General features: G+C 41.5%; 1 protein-coding gene and 2 long non-coding RNA genes across 3 annotated transcripts; 2 read left to right on the top strand and 1 right to left on the bottom strand.

Moving 5' to 3' along the window:
• Positions 1-2,935: 2,935 nt before the first annotated feature.
• On the top strand, positions 2,936-6,359 carry LOC121920531. The gene is made up of 3 exons (XR_006101730.1): positions 2,936-3,039; positions 4,848-4,977; positions 6,095-6,359. It is a non-coding gene; the product is annotated as an uncharacterized LOC121920531 (long non-coding RNA).
• LOC121920546 lies at positions 2,989-4,962 on the bottom strand. Its single transcript, XR_006101732.1, has 3 exons — positions 4,833-4,962; positions 3,327-3,517; positions 2,989-3,078 (listed from the first exon to the last, which is right to left on the bottom strand). It is a non-coding gene; the product is annotated as an uncharacterized LOC121920546 (long non-coding RNA).
• A 4,322-nt stretch (positions 6,360-10,681) lies between the features above and the next one.
• Positions 10,682-18,889, top strand: LOC121920474 (beta-defensin 1-like). Its single transcript, XM_042447619.1, has 3 exons — positions 10,682-10,967; positions 14,877-15,006; positions 18,659-18,889. Exons 1-3 carry the CDS (start codon positions 10,910-10,912, stop codon positions 18,711-18,713), a joined length of 243 nt encoding a protein of 80 aa, XP_042303553.1. The 5' UTR covers positions 10,682-10,909; the 3' UTR covers positions 18,714-18,889.
• Positions 18,890-21,488: the final 2,599 nt, after the last annotated feature.

Below are 21,488 nucleotides of genomic sequence, written 5' to 3' on the forward strand. Positions count from 1 at the left end.
CCCTTCACACCCTGACCCCACAATCTATTGACCAATTTGTTCTGAACTGTGAAGAAGACTTCATGTAGAAAGTTTTTCCACAAATGAAGAAACCAGTTCCTGACCGTTAAAAATATTGGTTTTCATTTAACAGAACTGTTTCTCTAGTTTCACATGTAAAACTGAAAATGGTGCAAGTGACAGATGTAGTCACAACTGGTACCCACTACCTTTCAATCCCTATAGCAATCATAATAGTAATATTAATAGCAATAGCAATAGCAATAGCAGTAGTAATAATAATCAACTTTACTTGCCTTTTTCACATGTTTTGGATTCAAGGTGGCTTGTTGTTGTTGTTGTTGTTGTCGTGTACCTTCAAGACATCTCTGACTTATGGAGACCCTATGTAACAGTGAACAGTGACCAAATTATCAATGGGGAATTTAATTAGCTCAAGGTCACGAGAGGAGGCCTGTTACCACACCTCAGGGATCGCCCCTTCGATCTGTATACCAGGAACTAGAAATCCAGAAATGAGGCAGAGGCTCTAAGTACAATCATGTCTCTTTTATTGGAAACAAGGATTCAAACATACAGGCACATACGCTCACACATTCATACAAGACTCAGGAAATAACGTGGTAAATGTGGAATAGATATTAGGCTTTTCTAACGGAAATGCTCACCTTATGTAGAAGTTCTGTCTTCCAATTTGTGTGTGTGGGTCTGCAATTCTGGTTAAGCAGGCCAGTCAGAGAGAGACTGACTTTAAAACTGACTTAGCTCTTGGCTACCAGCAATGAATGACTGGCTGCAGTGGATGGCTGACCGCAGCTGAGAGTGACTGGTAGCAGCCCAGAGTGGCTGGTAGCAGCAGCTAGTGGCTGGCCGCAGCAGCTCTCCCAAATTTGGGATACCCTTTTTAGGGTTTAACTGGATCTCCAGACAAAGGGGTAATCAAAGGAGACTGTTTGATGTGTATTTCACATCTTCCCCCAAATGTTTCATCTCCCCAAGTTTCCGACAGACCAGGGACCCAAATGGCTTTGCAAATGTTATTCTTTTGATTCACCTGGCTCCCCCTCAATCACAAAGAGAGACACTTCCTTGAGACACATGATAGCATCTTTCCTGAGAGCACTTAGCAGCTCCTTGCATAATCTCATCCATTTCCAGGGCTGGGAAAGGAAATTTGTTTACATATCAAAACCTATGGCTTCCCTTTGTTTCAGTGGGAGATCACGTGCTAGGGCCATATAGCTGCTCAGGTCAAGATGCACTTTTGATATCAAGATGCAAGCCAGGGATTATAATTTAGATATATTAAAAAGGTGTAGATCAATGCCTATCACCTAAGGCAAACCTATCATGGGGTTTTCTGGGACTGAGAGTGTGTGATTCTGTTTTGTGAGACATTTAGCCTTCTCTGTCAGACAGCTCTTGTGCAACAACAAACTACTATTCCCAGAATTCCCTAGCTCTAAGCCAGGGTGGTTTAAGTGATATCAGACTGGATTGTTTATGTAAGTACAGATACAGCCTTAAAAAACTGTAAAATGGAAAAAATAAGTCTTGCTGAAGAGAAGGAAAGCAAGGGAGGAACCATTCCAGCCTTTCTAAGGAAGAAATTTCAAAGTTTAGTGGCAGCCACTGAGAAGAACCTCTTTCATGTTTTCACATCCATAACTGTGAAGGTACTAAGACTAAGAGACATTCCTCTTGAAATGCTGCTCACCTCACCAAAAAAAAAAAGAGAGAAAATTCCCTGCCCATGCAGACATCCATTGCTACAAGGCAAGAATTGTTTAAAAGCCTATTTTCCTTATATTCCCTTCTAGTTTTCTTTCTTTTTTCCCCTCTTAATTTTTGAAACTAAGGCATGGTACAGACCGCCATTAAGTGGCATACAGGCACCAATTCTAGGGTTAGGGAGCATGCACCAACCACACGCTCCCTAACCTTAGTTCGTATGGATGGCACCGTCGTTATGCAGCACCATCCACACAGGGAGTGTGATGATGATGTCATGCACATGCCGTGTCCAAATGGTGCAGCATGTGTGTGATGCCTCTGCGCTGCCTCAGGCCACTTATGGCGGCGTGGCTGTGGCGTGGGAAGAGCTCCGAAATTGACCTTCTTTTCACTGTGTGCATCGTTCCTGTCGCAACCCAAACAGCTGCGGGAACAATGCCAAGGAGAAAGGGGCCAAACGGCCCCTTTCTCCCATGGCTGTGGCTCTCAGGGTGTCTGGGGGCATGAAGCCCCAAAGACACCCCTTTTCCATTTTGCCACTTCTCCGTGGCCCAGAAAAACTCCGGATTGGGGCCACAGGGTTGCCAGTGAGGCCCCAATCCGTAGCAAAAAGGGACAGGTCTAGGCCACCCCTTTGGGGTGGTCTGTACCACACCTTAATTTCCAGAGGGTGATTTAAGTGAAGAGTGACAGTGATAAAAAGTTAATCCTCTTTTTGGATTGCAGGGTTAAAGACAAAGGCAGAAGAGAGAGAGTGGGACTAGCAAAAGCCTGATTGTGGTATCAAAAAGAGGTTCGATACAAAGTGTTTCCAAACTGGTGTCTGCGTTTCCTTTAATTAATATGTTTGCAATGAGAACAGGGTTTGTGCTATAAAGTAATTAAACAACATCCATCTAGTGTCAATGGCAGCTTTTCTTCCCCAAAAGGTTTACCGCTGGAGTGCGAGGCAATGATAAGAAGAGGCCATGAGGTTTGGAGGGGAGAAAGAGAAATAAAGAAGCAAGAGCATCTCAGAAGTATTCTGAAAGTTGCTGCAGGGTTTTGGTTTTTGTTTTGTTTTTCCCTAACAAATGCAATTTCATTATTTGTCAACCACACGAATGTTCTTTGGGTGCCAATTTCAACCGTTCAGTATATGTCCCAATCCTCAGCACTCTATAAATATAGAGAGTCATCCGTCTCCTTTCAGACTCGGTTCTCCATCTCTCCAGCAACCTTACCATTAATAACTTTGACTTTTCAGCATGGCAAAGATATTCCTTCTGTTGGCTCTTTTCTCGCTTGCTCTCTTGATCACCCCAGGTAAGAAAACTCATCTTAAACAGTTGCATAGCTGTAGCCCTGTGTTAAGCGGGAGAGTAAAAGGAATCTTAGTCATAGGTTCAGTTCCAGTCACTCCTTTGAAATGTGTATGACTGCAGGTTCTGTAAGATTTTGAAAAACTCTCACCAGCCAGTGAAATCTTAGGTAGAATAGTGGGGACAAGCGTAGTGTCTGCACAGGACAGAATATTCCAGGAGCCACTGGCTCCAGAAATGCCAAAGGACTCAATTCTGGCTCAGGAACCACTTTGACATTCCCACCATTACCTGGGTACTCCTGTTGCAACACTGGGCAGCTCTTCACACGCTGGCACAAGTCGCTCGATCTGAAGTTGAGCACATGGTCGGGTGCCTTGTTCTGACCTCAGAAGAGGTGACACATTGCAGCAGTGGTAACAGCGCTGGATAGCACAGCGGGGTGCATCTAAACAGCCGGGTTCTGGATCTTCCTAGAAAATCTAGAGCAAAAAGTGAGGTTTTAAAAAATGTTTCAAGTGGAATGTACACCGGGTGCAGCGATAAACTGTCTGGATATTGTTGAGAAGGCTCACACCAGAACTGGGGCTTGGGACCTGCATTATCTGGACTTATCTCAGTGGGAATGGGCAGAATTTGTTGTTGTTGTTGTTGGACCATGCAGACTGGGCCAAGGTCAAAATGCTGAGATTGTGGAATCGGCAGTACTCTGCCAGTGCTTTGTTGTTATTGTTGTTTGTCATCAAGATGACTTTGACTCATGGTGACCAAGTGAATAGGAGATCTCCATGAGCCCCATTCATCAACTGCCCTGCTAGGGTCTTGCAATCTCAGGGTTGTGGCTTCCTTGATTAAATCAATCCACCTATACTACCATCTTCTCCTTTTCCATTGCCTTCCACTTTATCAAGCATTATCATCTTTTCCAAGGCTCATGATATGTCATGATATGTCCACTAAGTACAATAACCTCAATTTAGTTATCTTCATTTAAATTTGGACCTAGTTTGCTCTAAGACTCATTTATTTGTCTTTCCACTTGTCCATGGTATCCATAGAACTTTTCTCCAGCATCATATCTCAAATGAGTTCATTTCATTTCCATCTGCTTTCTTCACTGCCCATCCTTCACACTCATACATAGAAACTGGTAAAAATATATCCTGAATAATTTTGGTTTGAGTATTTAATGATATGTCTTTGAACCTGAATATCATATATAGTTCCTTCAAGCCTGCCTTACCAAGTATTGGGGCACATTTACACTGTAGAAATAATACAGTTTGACACCACTTTAACTGCCATGACTTTGTCCCAAATGATCTTTGGAGTTGTAGTTTTGTGATGCACCAGGTCTCTTTGGCACAGAAGGTTAAAAAACTTGTAAAAGTACAAATCCCAGGATTCCATACAATGGAGCTACAGCACTCAAAGTGCTATCAAACTGCTTTATTTCTACAGTGTAGTTGCACCCTTAGTTGCACCCTTCTTGACTACAGACTTCATCTTGATTAATACTGAATGAGGGTACAGAAAATCTTTCAGCTGTTTCAATGTATTAATTGCCCATTTAAACTTATGTAAATAATCTCTGGTTATTATTTTTTGACAGCACTACCATGGTCTTACTTCCTTGGACCATCTAAGCTTAGCTGCAATCCTTGGGGAAGGGGTGAGAGATAGCTCTTCCCAGTTTACATGAGCTATACCATTACAGAAGATTAGTGAATTTATTAGATAGAGCTAGAGATCCAATCACTATGTTCAAACACAAGCCATAAATGTGTTATTACAAACCTTCCATGTTTACAGGTTTCACTTGGACCGATGATCCAACTCTCAGATGCAGAGGTTTAGGGGGATACTGCGATTCTTCTATTTGTCGCTGGCCTCTCAAATCTGTAGGATTCAAATGCAAAAATGGTACCCCATGCTGTAAAAGGTAAGATGGAAGTCCACCAGGGTGGACAGCATCCATAGCAAGTACAGGGTGATCAGATGTCCTAACTACAAAGGAGGACAAGGCACCATAAAATGTAGGGCATTCAATAAAAATGTAGGACATTAACAAATAAAAGGTTAAAGCACTCGTATAAATATAAATTCATGCTTCTTACTCATACTCAGAATGGAGGTCATTTTGAAATTCCTCCTGGACAGAAGGTTGAAATGTAGCCATGTCTTGGACAAGGAGGACATCTGGTCACCCTAAACAAGTGTCCATTCTGTAAATCAGCCTGTAGCATTGCTAGTTCAGGAGCCATTGAGGCCCTGAGATTTCTGCTGGGACAGAGCCTGGTAATGTCATTGAATATTATGTATTAAATGCTAACCACAGTTGTTCACAGGGCCTTAATACCCCAAAGGCACCAGATCCAAGATGACCAGACATCCTCATTTTCCATGGCATGTCCTGCATTTCAGCCTTCTGTCCAAGAAGAATTCCAAAATGTCCTTCATTTTGAGCATGAATAAGACACATGAATTTATCTCTATATGGGTGTTTTTAGGTTTTATTTGACCATGTCCTACATTTTCCTTGGATGTCCTCCATTTTGTGGTGCCTTGGGGTTAGGACATCTGGTCACCTTGCACCAGATCCTGTCTGATATTGGAAGCCAAGCTGTGTCAACTCTGGTCTGTACTTGGTGAGAGACCATCAACAAATGCCATGTGCAATAGACTATATTTCAGAGGAAGAAATTGGCAACACCTCCCTTGAGAATTCCTTTCATATCCTACTAAATCAATTGAGGGCAAACTCTTTGTGCACTTTGAACTCAGTTTGCAGCAACTGAACTAAGCTGAGGAAAAAGAGGGAAAGTGGGAGAAGGTGAAAGAATTCAAAGATTTTAGAAGCAACTGAGAAAGTAGGAGGACAGAAAATTAACTGGAACTGTCTGCCAAACTGGGAGGGTTAGAGGGTATTACTGTATTGGCTTTGAGGGATAGTTTAATATCCACCTGGCTGCTTTCCATGTCCCTGTAGAGATTTTTTTTAAAGAAATGAGGTTACGTTTGTATGCAACAATTGTTCTTTTCTTTTCTTTTTTTCACAGTATCTTTGTCTGATTTAATCCCGCACTTCTCAGGAGATGAGGAGAACAAAAAGATGCACTATCATATCCACCACAAATCTTGGATGTTATTTCGTCAGTACGAATCTGAATTGCCCTTACCTGGCTTCTGCTTCGTTTCCTCACTTTGCTTTCCACCTTGCTTTCAAATATACCTTGCTTTGTAGGTTCATCGGGGAAAAGAAATGTTTCTTACTATCAATGAAAATTATGTTGCATATAAATCATAATGTGGAGTGGATGTGGTTGTGTTTGTCCTATGGCTGGAAACCTGTAGGTCTGTCTCAACTAGAATAGATTACTTAATCAATTCTTGAATGGTGAGTCAACACATACATAAATCCCACTGACTGGATGGATCTACTCTAGGAATTTATTGCTTGGTTTATTCATTAGTCTTACCTCTCCTAGTTTAAATTTCAATCCTTCATCCTGATCTTATCAAGTTTCTTGCCACCAAATTTGCTGCCCGAATACAGCCCGGGTGCATCCCTGCTTCCAGGAACTTGAATTGAAATATAAACCAGGAAAGGTAAGAACTAATAAACCAAGCGATAAGCTATCTAGTCAAGTCTAATATAAGATTTAGGTCCTTGTGTTATTCTTCTGCATAGAAGTGGCATTCTGGCCTTTTCTAGTTCCTTAGAAATCATCGAAATATCCCATACTTTTGATCATTTTTAGTCCTGCAAAATGTATCTGTTCCCATTTTGAGTTGGGTTTATCCACACTGTATAATTGTACCTTGGGTGAATTTAAAAAATAAAATCCTTTTTTACAATACATCCAAATATTCAGGGCTCCTCCAGATGTGTTTGTCTGTCATGCAAACAAGTAAAAACATTTTAAACAATGTTTAAACAGAGTAAAACATTAAAAACAAATCAAAATGCTCTTCAAACACTGTTCAAAACAATCAAAAAGTAGGCCTAACAAGATGTTAAAACAAGAAGATCGGTTTCAAATTTGTCAGGAGGCTGCAGCCTTTGTTGCTGTTCTTGTTGTGTGTGGGTTTTTAAATTAATGATTAAAATTAAATTAATTTCTGTTATTATGGACTATTTTCTGACAGTTCCCGGCACCAGCTGAAACATTTCATTCACATCCATAGGCTGATTTCTTTCCCATCTTGAGACATATCGGAACAAAAGAGCCTCCTTCTCTTATCCTTTTTTTAAATTAATTTTTAAAAATTGATTTTTCTTATGGTTATAAGTTTCTTAGAACTATAGTGTACCCATGGATCAGTGAAATGGCATTTTTGCACTATAGCACAATATTTCTAAGAAGGAGAAGAGAAAGGAAAAGAAAATTTTTCCCTTCAAGTGGCAGTCCTAGAATCATAGTCAGAAGGGACCTCAAGGTCCATTCAGTCCAGCCTCCTGCCATACAGTAACACAGAATCAAAGCACGCCTGACAGATGGCCATCCAGCCTCTGTTTAAAGGACTCCAGAGAAGGAGACTCCACCACTCTCTGAGGGAGTGTGTCCCACTGTCAAGAGGTTCCTCCTAATATGTAGGTGGAATATCTTTTCATGTAGTTTGCATACATTCCTCCATGTCCTATTCTCTGAAGCAGCAGAAAACAAGCTCCTTCCATCCTCAGTGTGACATCCCTTCAAATATTTAAACAGGGCTGTCATGTCACCCCTTTACCTACTCTTCTCAAGCGAACCCAGCAATCTAAGCCATTCCTCATGAGGCATTCTTTCAGACCTTTCACCATTTTGGTCACCCTCCTCTGAATATGTTCCAGGTTATCACTATACTTCCTGAACTGTGGTGCCCAGAACTAGACACAATAATCCAGATGAGGTCTGACCAAAGCAGAACATAGATTTTTGTGGGGGTTTGGGGCTATGTGGCCATGTTCTAGAAGAGTTTATTCTTGATGTTTCACCAGCATCACATGAACTGCTGTCAACCATCCAGGATAACCTCACCAAACCATGCCCAATTTTTAAAAAACTTTGGAAGAGCCTTAACACAGATCCAGGAAATGTCTACAAACAGTCCACAAGAAAAAACATAAAGAATGGGTTTAGAGACAACAACAAGAGGTAAAAACCCAAGGGGCTGTACTGTGTGGACTCAGACTCTGGGAGACCTCTAAGTCTTTGTTTCACACAGTGAAGGCTGATAGTACCCATATCAGTGAATCTATGCCAGGTTTTGGCTAGCTTTAAAGAAGCCAGGGTTCTGCACCTATTTAAGAATAGGGTTTAGCACTTTGGAGACCTCTTTTGAAGCCCACAATAACACCTCGAGTGGATTCACTGCCCCACTAACATGAGAGTTGCCAGTCACAACCAATTTTACATCTGTTTTCCCAGTTGTTTCAGTTGCCTTCTTCATTTATATTTAAAACTAGAGCTGGGCAAGAGACTCCCAAGTTAGTTGGAGCCCAGTTTATCAATCTGGTCTATATCACTCAAGCCAGATTTCATTCTGACATAGACCAGGAATCCAGATCATCACTAACATGAATTGGGAAACCAAAAACAGTTATATCTTTTTTTGTTTGTTTTCTCACAATTTCATATAAAATTTGGAGACATAGTAGATCATCAAGAAGTCATTAACCCAGTTGTTTCTATGTTAGGTTCCAGTAAAATTTGTTGCATTTCAAAATAACAAAAGGAGTTTTTAAAAAGCAGACTATGGGATTCAACATACAATTTAACTTACAGTGAAGACAGATAGCAATCCTGGGGTCCACTCTTACCTGAAAGTGATTCCAGAGGATGTGCTGCCCTTCCTTTGGATGGCCTGACATCCATCTAACACAGTGATGGAAGCAAGAGACCAATCTATCCCTCAAACTCTTCCATGGGACACATCTTGCCCCCATAGCAAGCCACATTCCTCTACACAGTCCCTCTCAAAATGGACAGAGGAAAAGACATTGCATCACTTCCCTTTGCCATTTTGAGAGTGATTGTGCAGAGAAAAATTGAGGTGTGTGGATCTTATGGGATTCTCGGGTGCTTTTGCAGGTAGGGTGACGATATTGTCACATTTCCACAAATTTTGGGGGACTTTGTGCATAGTTTGGGGGCAAAAGCCACCCAAAACCAGGCCCAAAAAAATTAAAAATATTTGGAAGCAGAGGTTGCTTGTGGGGGTTGATGTAGGGCTTCTTTGGCCACAAAAGAAGGGGCAAGGAACTGCATGCAGCCCACAAGCCATTTTATCCCTACCCCTGACCTAAATAACAACAATACAACCAGTTAGAGGAAGGAATAGGTTTTGCTAGCTAAAACACATAGAAACCCATTAAAAAGACCCATCAACAAGAAAGACAAAGGAGGTTATTGCACTGGCTTTTAGTCCCACTCTAGGCACGAGATGTAAATACACAAGGATGGATCCTATTGCACAGCTCTGTCCGCAGGCAGTACTCATCCTATACGCAATCCGGGCTTCTCCTGGACCTTTTAGAGAATAGAAAAATCCCATTCTTTAAAAGGTCTGGGAGAAGCTTGGATCAGATACGGGATGAGTACTGCCCAAGGATGAAGCTGTGCGATAGACCCCATCCCTGTGTGTTTACATCTTGCTCCTAGCACAGGAATAAAGGCCGGTGCAATCATCTCTAAAGAGAAGATTAAGTTAGGCTATTCAACAAGATGGGAGAGTTATTGTGTGACCTTGGACAAGTCACACTCTCTCAGCTTCTGAGGAAAGCAAAGGCAAGCCCTATCCTAATAAATTTTGCCAAGAAAACCCTAACATAGGTTCTCATTATTATTATTATTATTATTATTATTATTATTATTTCTTTCCTGCCTTTCTTCAAGGCTCAAGACAGGCTACAGCATGTTACAATACAAAGCACAGCAAGATCAACTCTGATGATAATCAACAACTGACCACAGTTCTTGGTTCCATAATTTGCAGTAACACAGTTAATGGAGGAGATAATGTTATTCATATAATCCTTCCTTATAAGTACAGTGAGTAGAGCATGCTGGTGAGATTCCTGCCCAGATTGCATGCTAGGACTGTCAAAGAGCAAAGCCCAATTCCCTTCCTCTACCTCTGAACTGCACCACCTTATCTTATAAAGTCATGTTGGAGACACAATGGCTTGCATTTTTCTCTGCTTGTTTTTAACACCCACCTTCTTGGCTCTGGCTCAATCCAAAATATTTTGGGACATTCTGCTCCAAAAATGAATTGTGTGCCCTGTTACATTGCAGAACATGTACAAAGTCGGTCATAATCATCCCAGTTTGTTTTGTTATTAAGGAGTCAGTCAAATCAGTTACACAGCCCTAAAATGCCAACAAGCCGAAGCTTCTCTGTAAGGCCCATGAAAGCAGCAACCAACTATCACTGGCTCTTTCTTTATTGTACATTGTAGATTTATCTTGGTTGGTTTTCATGAGACGGAAAGGAGAAAGTAGTGCTAACTGAGGCATGGAGCTGGAATATCAAGTCTACCTGTGCCTGAGAGTTTGTTTGCTTACTCATGTAGAGTTGAATGACCACTTCCCCTCAAACGTACATCCAAGAAAGGAACCGTTGTGGTTTTCGTCTCGCTCTATCTACATTCAGAAGGAAAGGGAACAGCTGGGCTTTGAAATCCTTCCTCAAATAACAGAAATGCAGTAATTCATTCGCGGCTCACGTTCAGGGATGAGAGGCTTTCAACAGATTAGGATGTCACAACGCCCAAGGAGTGTCTATTCCTTGTGCCACTGCTCTGAAGGGAAGAGAGAGTCCTTCATCAACCACCACCTCACTCCATTTTTGCCACTGTGCTGTCTTCACAGCCAGCCTGCATCGGCACTATGTACCTTCTGCATCTTCAGTTTCCCATACTCTTGTTCCTGATTCTGGCTTCTCCAGGTAAGATATAAGTAAAAAAGAAGAAGAAGAAGAAGAACAGCTACAGTGGGCCCTCCACATTCACTGGGGTTAGGGGTACAGGACCCTTATGAAAGTGGAAAAACCACCCACTAGTTTATTATTATTATTATTATTATTATTATTATTATTATTATTATTATTAGAGAAAATACCTAAGAATCTCTAGGTCCTCCAGAGCAACGTTATATTCAACATCGGCTAGAGGTTGGCCATAGAATCTTGCTGGAAGACCTGCAAATGCCTAGAGAAGAGTTTTCCCTTGGAATCTCTAGGTCCTCCAGCATGACTTTATTATCAACTTCCAGAAGAGTCACACTGGAGGACCTAAAGATTCCTAGAGAGAACATATCTATGAAATCCATCAATAATCAAATCCGCAAAAGTCAAATCCACAAATGTGGAGGGCTGACTGTAATCAATTATGAGGCATGCCCTCAGACTTCATACATGTTCTGAGTATATATGCCTATCAGGGATCTAGTAACTTTGGCAAATTGTGTGAGAAGCAACTGCCATGGCTCAAAGTTATGGAATTCTGGGGTTTGTTGTTTGGGGAGATATTTTGCCTTCTCTGTCAGGGAGCTCTGGTGCCACAACAAATGGCAAATCCCAGGATGCCATAGGATGGAGCCATGACAGTTAAAACAATTAAAGCGATGTCAAACTGTATTATTTCTGCAGTGTGGCAGCAGCCCACATTCACACAGAACTCTCTAAAAGAGGAATTTTATTGAATACAGTAATCTGGATATACGCAATAGCTGAACTGAGGAGCAACAGATATTATGGTAAAGCTTCACATCACGAATGGCAAAGCTACCATAGCAAACTTGCAAGCCTGCGAGGGTTTGGAATTAAAAGCAGTTTGAAGCTGCAGAGGTTTGTAAGGGGAGAGGAAGATGAGAGAAAGAGATTCAAATGTAATAGCAGTATAATACTTTTCCTGATACACACACATACAAACACACACAGCAGAGAAAGAGGGGACAGTATTGGGAAGCTTCAATATGTAGGGAGAGTATTCCCCGGAAGACAGATTTAAGTTGTTGTTTCCGACCTAACCTAAAAGTGAATCTATCATGGGTTTTTCTTGGGAAATTTGTTAAAAGAGGGTTTGCTTTTATCTTCCTCTGAAGCTGAGACAGTGTGAATTGCCCAAGGTGACCCAGTGGGTTTCCATGTCTAAGTAAAGACTGGAATTCTGTTCTCCAGAGTCCAGTGCTCAAACCACTGTGCCGTGCTGGTTCTCAGAGAGACTGAGAAATTACCTCTCTGTAGTCCCATTGGACTTATGAGAAGCTAGGGAGCCCTCCTCAGTGTGGTACAGTGGTGACCTTGGGCAAGTCACACACTCTCAGCTTCAGAGGATGGCAATAGCAAACTCCTCTGAAGAAACTTGCCAAGAAAACCCTATCATGGGTTTGCCTTAAGGTTACCATAATTCAAAAATGACTTGGAGGCACACAACAAGAAGAAGAGAGCCTCCTGTCTGGAACAGTGCAAGGGAAGAAGGACAAGCTCATCCTCTATGTCAGAGGGTGGGAAAGAGAATAAGCTCACAAAATTCTCTGGCCAAAATCTGGTACTCTAGGGGTCTGAAAGAGTGGTTTCAGCTCAAAGAGAAGCTTATTTTAAGTAGCAAACCAGGACAATGGTTTTCAGCAAGAGGACTTCAGGAAGAGGCAAGCAGCTCAGGTTCTTGCTTCAGTAGATCCTATCCCAGAATGGCTTGTTCTGAATTTGGCACCCTTCATAAAACAACTCATGCAAGAGAAAATGAAGATGACATCAGAATCTCTCTAAAACAAAGAGTAACCACCTAGATTTTCTGAGGCACAGCACTCAGTACTTTGTGGCAGTTGGGTGCAATTTTCACATGATTTATTTCTTCCCTTTTGTTTAATTGAAGGGACCCCAGGGCTTTGCCATGTCCTGAGAGGGCTATGAAAAAAGATGGGGCTGCACATGGTCCACAGGTTGCTCTTTTCCCACCCAATATGTTTAATCTACTGCATGAACTAGTGAGGTAGTCAAAAGTTTCATCCTCTTCTTCAAATGAATGACATTTGCCGTCTGCGATTATTATTTTTTTCAATATTTGCCATGATGGTATTTGTCTGAAGTGCCTGCTCTTGAGCCATGCACATAAATCCTTCAGATCTTTTTTCAGTGTCCCATGATGCAGCCAGTTGTCATGCCCAGCAGGAACCAAGTTCAGGAGCTCAGGTTTCAGTACAGAAAATTCAGCAAAACTTTATTCAGTAACTACAACTTCAAACCATGCCTAGTTAAACTACAGTGGGCCCTCCACATGTGCTGAGATTAGGGACCCAAGAGCCCCATGAAAGGGGGGAAAGCGCAGCTAAAATGCCACCTTTTATCTAAAAGAACACTTCCTTAGGAATCCCTATGTCTTCCAGCACAATTGTATGTCCAACATCTGGCAGAAGTTGGCAGCAGAATTGCACTGGAGGACCTACGAACACCTAGAGAAGTATTTTCTCTAGGAATCTCTAAGTCTTCCACCTTGACTCTATGGTCAACTTCTGCCAGAGTCATGCTGGAAGGCCTCAAAATTCCTAGAACAAATCTGCAAATAATCAAATCCACAAATGTCAAAGCCACAAATGCAGAGGGCCAACGCTGCACACAATTTCAAATTCATGGCAAGCTCAATTTCTATTCTTTAAAAGCAATAAACATATTTATCCCTCTCAGTTCCCATACTGCCCCCCTTTTTTCCCTTCTAACTGGATTCTTCCCATAGGAACAACCTTGAACAGACTTGAGTCGTGCCTAACTCCCCTCCAATGTTATCACATCACCTGTGGCTTAGATCACCACTTCTCTGCAACAACTGTTCCAATGTATATCCCATCACAAAACCTAAATCGTCATACTAATTTTTTTTTATGGCAGGCAAGCTGCATGTGCTACTCCAGATGCTCTACTTTTCTTTCTGTTCTTTAAAAGTACTGATCATGTAGTAGTAGTTTTATTTTGCAAATTACAAGGATTTTTGAAGGAAATAGAACAAGAAATTAATAAAATAATAGGAAAAGCATTCAATTAAATAAAGGTGAATAACTAGTAATGCTAGGAATATAGGATTACAGAAAGAGGAGAAATGTTTAATTGAACAGTTAATTACAGCAGCACAAGCAATGTTTGCATATGGATGGAAGGATAAAGAAAGGTGGAACTGTAATAGATAGAAGCAAAATATATCAGAATATATGTTTGACTGTATAAAGGGGGGAAACTGAAAGAAGAGTTTTGGCTTATTAATTGGAGAATAATAATAATAATAATAAAATAATGATTGAGTTTGTTGAGGAAAAAAAGTGGTATGAGAATGTAAATATTATGTATGTTATTAATGTATGTATATGAAGGATTCGTTAAAAATAACGCACGGTTTTAAGATAAAATGTGAATAATGTAAATGCTATTGCTATGTAAAGAAAATGGTTAAAATGATCGTCCACATAAGAGAAAATGAAAATTAATAGGGAAATATCATTCCTGGGGTGAGTGGGAGGGAGCAGTGAGGTGGCAATATATAAAGGAAATATTATCTATGTGTATGAGGGATTAGCTAATAGTTGTGTATAGTTTTAAGATAAGATGTGAATGATTTGTTGGTATGTGAGGTAATATGTTGCATTAAACTCATTAGCCTCAGAGGAAGGCAAAGGCAAACCTCCTCTGAACAAATGTTGCCAAGAAAAACCCATGATAGGTTTGTCTTTAAATTGCCATAAATCGGAAACAATTCTGAAGACACACAACAACAACAAACATGTGGTAGACCATGACACAAGAGATAATCATTATAATTCTATACATGAATAGAATAATCTGAGCTGTGCATGTTCTTTTGAGCAGGGTCTGCCAAAACAACCCACTCTGATCTTGAATGTCAGCAACAAGAGGGTCTGTGTTTCTCTCGGCGGTGCCGGCGTCCCTGGCGCTCCATTGGAACATGCAATGTTGCCTGGCACCACTGTTGTAAAAGGTGAGAGGGAATTCCAGAAGGATTCTTAGAGATCTTTTTTGCACATATTTACCGATATCTAGAAATCTTACCCAAGCAGCTTTCATGATGTGGAGTTTTCATAACCAACATTTAAGCATAGCCACTGTGTCGATGTGCATATCTGCTTTAGGGATGTGGAAAACCACTCCCAGACTAGATTTCATTGTGTATCTCTGAGCTGCATTTTCTTCTCATCCTTGTTTTGTATCAAGATTTGACACTTTGTGAGGGTTTCACATGCATATCGTGTACAACTTTACATGTATTTTTCTTAATGTGAACATTTGTTGATTTTTTTTTTTATTTTATCAACTGATATTCCACCTTCCTCCCAACAATGGGACTCAAGGCAGCTAACAACATATCTACAACAACGCTGATTAAAAACCATACACAATTTTTGATAAAAGTATAACTTCAAAGTTATCTAAAAAGTGACTGAATAATTTATCAAATTAAAATAGTAAACATTAAAATGCATTAAAAGATTATTATTATTATTATCATCATCATCATCATTATTTCTTACCGTCCTTTCCCCATAGATCAAGGAGGGGAACAACAACAATTAACAAACACCATCCATTAAAAAGACATCAGTTAAAGCACACATCAGTTTACAAGGACAAACAAGATGTATATATATTAAAACAATCCACATCTAAAATTCATAATTTAACATTCACAATTTAAAAATCATAGGTTAAAATTGCCAGAAGAGAATGGACTTTAATCCTATTTTAAATTCGTGCAGCCTATTCAGGTGTCGAATCTCTTCCAGCAGATCAGTCCATAGTCTCAGGGTGACTGCAGAAAAAGTCCTCTGGCTGATAGTTCCCAATCCAGTCCTGGCTGACTGGAGTAAACGTTCACCAGAGGACTTGAGTGTACAGGACAGATTATATGGGATGCTAAATATCTCACCAAACTACAAATCCCAGGATTCCATAGGACTGAGCCATGGCAGGTAAAGTGTTGTCAAATTGAATAATTTCTGCAGTGCAGGTGCAGCCTAGGAAACCTTGGCCCAAATCTTATTGTTAATCTTGACAAGGGAGACTATCACACGGGGGGGGGGGGGGGAATCAGACTGCAATGTTGTCTGAAAATCTTTGCCGCAATTGCTCGACTTTCCCTGGAAAATGCCTTTTTAATCCCCTGATTTTCCCCATGTGATAGTCTCCTAGGAAAGAGTCACCAAATCAGTTGGGTTTACCTACATGTTGACATACCATTGAACAGATGATTCAACTGATCTATTTTAGCTGGATCTAACCAACAGGATTCCAGTCCTAAAATAAGGGCCCATACAGACAGGCCAAAATAAAGCTGCTTCGGAGGTATGCTGTTTAAATGAAACACACATCCTAAAAGGCCAGAAGCTGCACCAAAGCTGCACTCCAGTTCTTAGGATTGGAGCGTGGCTTTGGCGCAACTTCTGGCCTCTTAGGACGCATGCATCATTTAAACAGCATACCTCCAAAGTGACCCGAAGCAGCTTTGTTTTGGCCTGTCTGTACAGGCTCTAAAGCACTGTGTAAAGTGCTGTGTAAAGCCTATGGTGCTCTATAAAAAAATATAATAATAATAGCAACTTTAATATAACTCAGAGATAGCCCCTCCCTGCTCAGAAGGTCAGTATAATCTCATCCCAAGGCAGAATCATTACTGGGATGGCCCCAAAGCTATGGAATAGTCTTTGTGGGGTTTTCAGGCTATGTGCCCATGTTCTGGAAGAGTTTATTCCTGACATTTTGCCAGCATCTGTGGCTGGCATCTTCAGAGAAATGTCAGTATGGGAGTGATACCAGCATTATCTGAAGAAGACAGGCACAGATGCTGGTAAAACATCAGGAATAAACTCTTCCAAAACATGGCCATATAGCCCAAAAACACCACAAAGAACTATGAAAGCCTTCAACTTCACATATGGAATAGTCTCCTGGAGAAGACTTCCAAGAGTATCTCCCTTGTTGTCTTTGGGTAGGAATGTGACACAGTGCAAATGTGTCAGGAGGTTGCTGGACGTTGTGGTTATTTGTTCCTATAGCTCTGGGGGTGGGGGTTTAAAATATTCAAATGAGATTTTGGTCACCCCACTATTTTCTAGCAATTCCAGGCACCAGCTGCAACATTTATCCCTGCTCTCAAGTGAGTTTTTAATTCCAACAAACAGCAAAACAAAAAAAAAATATCCTTGTCTTTCTCCCTCTTTTTAAGAGTTAGATTGCTATAGTAGGGTGCATCACACTGCATCAGTAAAATGGCACTTTTGCACCATAGCAAAAAAATAAAATAAAATAAAAATTAAGAGGGGGGAAATGCTCAAGAAACCATAGGACCACCTCACTAAACCATGTTCCACTTTTAAAAGGAAAAATGCAAGAGTGCTATTGCAGATCCAGGAAGTTGCTACACCAAGGAACTACTGAAGGAGTTATGTCATGAGAACTCATGCTTCTTTAGACTACTTTGGAAAAGCCCTAAATTAGTTGGCTCTCTTTCACATGAGACAACTGTAGTACTTTGATACCACTTTAACTGCCAGGGTTGTTTCCTGCAGAATCCTGGAATCTGTAGTTTGCTAAGACTCTAACTCTAACAGACAAATCTAAGGACCTTATCGCACACACTTTTGCCCCCGATCTGGACACGGGCAGGGGACATGCGTGGCCAAGTGAAAACGCATTTTTTCGCATGCCATACTTTCCTCAAGGCTCAGGTGCGTAGATTTTGAAGAGCGGAAGCTTTCTGGTAGAGCAAAATTACACAGCTGAGCCCTGACTGGGGATGGCTTAGCATCAGGCAATGGAATGGAGACGCATTGAGGAAAGTATGGCATGCAATAAAATGTGTTTTCACTCGGCCACGTACAATATGCCCCCTGCCCGTGCCCAGATTGGGGGCAAATGTGTGTGCAATAAGGTCCTAAATCTCTTACAAAACTACACATCTCAGACAGTGGCATCACTAGGGTTGGCGTCACCACCATTGACCATGCCATACAGAATCACTTCCCAGACCACACCACACAAAATTCTTAATAATATTTTTGTACAAATATTACTCATGTATTACCATATATCATTGAATTCAATCATTGTGATGTAAATAACTAGCAATCTTAAAATTATACCTTTCAATTGCAATGTCATATGCACAGCACAAATGTATTTAAAATGAAAATCTGGTAAGATATGATGTTTTAAAAGAGAATTTCCCCACTCGCACCATCTCTTCCACAGAGCTCCAGCATTTTAAAGGTTTGCAGATGAACGCCACAGCCTGTTTCTGCCAAAAGGCAGATGCTTGAGAAGCAATGGTGTCACTCCTTTAAGTTGTCACCTGGTGCAGCCCACGCCACCCTACACCCCTAGTGACACTCTAATCCCAGGTTTCCATAGAATGGAACCATAGCTATTAAAGTGGTATCACACTGCTTTAATTGTCTAGTGACTCTAGACTCTAGTCAAAAGAGACCATAGACAGACAGACATTTTACAAGTGAGTAATTTGGTAAGTGCTGCTGATCACTTTTTAACATTTCAACAAGATTTCTAGTGAATGTCAAAAGCCAACAGGGTATCTCCAGTAAATGTCCAATGCTCTCCTTATTTCCATCTTTCACCAGAGGAGAACATCTGCCACCTATGACCCCCATCAAAGAAGGATACAGAATTTATTGATGATGTCGCCCAGCTGAACCTGGAAATGCAAAGATGAGCCACTATATCCTCGAGCAATAAGTTCTGGTTCAATGCGAAAATCAATTACGCTTCATTGATTATTTTCTCATCTCACAAATTTACAATATCTCTTTCTTTTCTGATACAAAGAGAAATGTTTTTTCACTTTCAGTAAAATCAAGCAACATGCAAATTCTGTTATCCAAGTTTGTGTTTTACCCCACATTATAGAAATTGAATTATTCTAAATTATTATCATTGATGATTAATTTGTGGTTCCTATAAAAAGTGTGTGAGAGAGAGAGAGATAGAATCATAGAATCATAGAGTTGGAAGAGACCACAAAGACCACCCAGTCCAACCCCATTCTGCCATCCAGGAAGACATGATCAAAACATTCCCAACAGAAGGCTATCCAGTATATAGAGAGATCTTGTAGCACCTTTGAGACTAACTAAAGAAAGAAGTTGGCAGCATGAGCTTTCATAGACTTCAGTCTGCTTCCTCAGATGCATTTGGAGACCAAACACATCTGATGAAGTAGACTGAAATCTATGAAAATTCATGCTGCCAACTTCTTTCTTTCACTTAGGCGGGATACAGACCACCCAAAAGGGCGGTCTCCCGCCACCCTCATTTGTTGCGTGAGGGAGCCGCAGCCGACAAACCGTGCGGCTCCCTCGCGCAACAAAAAGAACCCACAAAAAGCAGGTTCTTTCTGCGATGCCATTATGACGCCACAAGGTGCCAATGGCGCACTTGTGGCATCATGAAGGTGCCGAAACATGCGGATACTAAGCATCCATAACGTCAAAATGGTGGTGCCCATATATACAAGGCACTGCCATTTTGACACCGTCTGTACAGCGCCTTAGTCTCAAAGGTGCTGTAAGATCTCTCTACATACCTGATTCTACAGACTAACACGACTATATCTTTGAATTTTACCACAGATGACTATCCAGTCACCCAGTGAGATTCCATGGCTGAGTGTGGATTAGAAACCTTGTTCTCCACAGTCATAGTCCAACACTGAATCCACTACACCATACTGTCCCCCTAAAAAGTGGTAGACTGCTGTTGGTTTTTGAACAGAGGTTGCCTTTCAGGAAGACTTCATTAGTGGATTCCCAACACTGGCAGGGGGTTGGATTACATGACCCTTGGGAATCCCTTTCTGCTCTATGATTCTATGAAGCCAAAGGCTTGACAAAAGCATACTTCACCTACCTATGAAGACACTCCAAATGCATAGCTTTAATGGAACTGAACTCTTGAATCTTTATTTTATATATCGGAAGGAGATGGTAGAAAGAAAGTTCTAGTCTGCACTTAACTGATAGGCAACATCCTCCCATGTTTGTACCCAGGTGATATGATCATTTCCTCGGCAGTCTCGGTGACCTCTTCTAACTCCTGAATTTTTTGTGATTGTATAGAAGATGGGATTTCAGCAGATATTTCTTTTCATGCAACCAGATAACAAGAAACACCTGCTAAAATTCCCTTTTCAACACGACCATCAAAGGTACAGGCCCCCTCTCCAGTTTTCACGCTGGCAACCCAAAGTGCCCCAAAATTCTGAAAGAAATTAAACCACTGATTCACCTTCTCTGCTGTGAGTCACTGCCATAGCCATCCTGCAAGTGAGATAAAATTCACATCTTGATTTGAATAAGCTATGGTGTAGTGGTTGAGTGTTGGACAAGAACTGTGGGAGACCAGGATTCAAAGGGATTTGAAACTCCCTGGGTGACCTTGGGAAAGTCAGACTTGCTCCACCTCAGAGGGAGGCAATGGCAAACCCTTTTCTGAATACACCTTGGCAAGAAAACCATGTCTCTGGAGAAGAAGGACATTGCCACCTTCTGGGTCTTAGTAGAACTGCAAGAAGAGGAACGAGATCTGGGAAAACCAATTTTAAAACTCCGTATCTACTCCCTGGGCAAATGTATTTGGGCAAATGTATTGGTCAGGCCTCACCTGGAATATTGAATCCAGTTCTGGGCACCACAATTCAAAAAAGATGTTGAGAAGCTGGCGCATGTGCATAGTGGGGGTCAAACAAAGTGATGAATGGTCTGGAAACCATGCCCTTCAGGTGGAGAGCATCTGGATAAAAATTAAAGGGGAAGGAAACAACAAGGATGTTATGGTTGGAGTCTACTACAGACCCCCAAATCAGATGGAGGAGTTGGATGATGCCTTTTTAGAACAGATGACTACACACTCAGAAAGGAGAGATGTAGTAGTGATGGGTGACTTCAACTATCCTGATATTTGCTAGAATTCAAACTCAGCCAAAACCTCAAAGTCTTGCAAATTCCTCACTTGCCTGGAAGACAATTTCATTGTCCAAAAGGTGGAAGAGGCAACAAGGGGGCCAGCTGTTTTAGATCTGATCCTAACCAACGAGGATGACTTGGTTAATGGGGTGCAAGTGGTGGGATCCTTAGATGGAAGTGACCATGGCGCGTTACAGACCACCCCTTTGGGGCGGCCTGTAGGCACGCCTTTCCCCGGTGTATTGGGGCCTCAGTGGCCAGAACTGCAGCTGCTGAGGCCCCGATCTGCCGCTTTCCGGGCCGTGGGGAAGCGGCAAAAGGCGCTTCCCTGCAGCCTGGAAAGGGGTGTCCTTGGGGCTTCAAGCCCCAAGGACACCCCGCAGCGGCAGGGAGGAGGAGAAAGGGGCCGCTTGGCCCCTTTCTCCCTTGCGTAGCTGGGCGCAGCCGTCCGAAGGCTGCACCCAACGATGCAAACCAGGAAGGAGCTCCG

The sequence above is a fragment of the Sceloporus undulatus genome, chromosome 1, assembly GCF_019175285.1.
Source record: "Sceloporus undulatus isolate JIND9_A2432 ecotype Alabama chromosome 1, SceUnd_v1.1, whole genome shotgun sequence".
NCBI classification, from domain to species: domain Eukaryota; kingdom Metazoa; phylum Chordata; class Lepidosauria; order Squamata; family Phrynosomatidae; genus Sceloporus; species Sceloporus undulatus.

Excerpts from the sequence above, each read along its gene's own strand:
- LOC121920474 (XM_042447619.1), top strand. The coding sequence starts at position 10,910 with ATGTACCTTCTGCATCTTCAGTTTCCCATACTCTTGTTCCTGATTCTG. Across the intron at positions 10,968-14,876 it reads CCTGATTCTGGCTTCTCCAG|GGTCTGCCAAAACAACCCAC; the intron begins GTAAGATATAAG and ends TCTTTTGAGCAG. Across the intron at positions 15,007-18,658 it reads TGGCACCACTGTTGTAAAAG|AGGAGAACATCTGCCACCTA; the intron begins GTGAGAGGGAAT and ends ATCTTTCACCAG.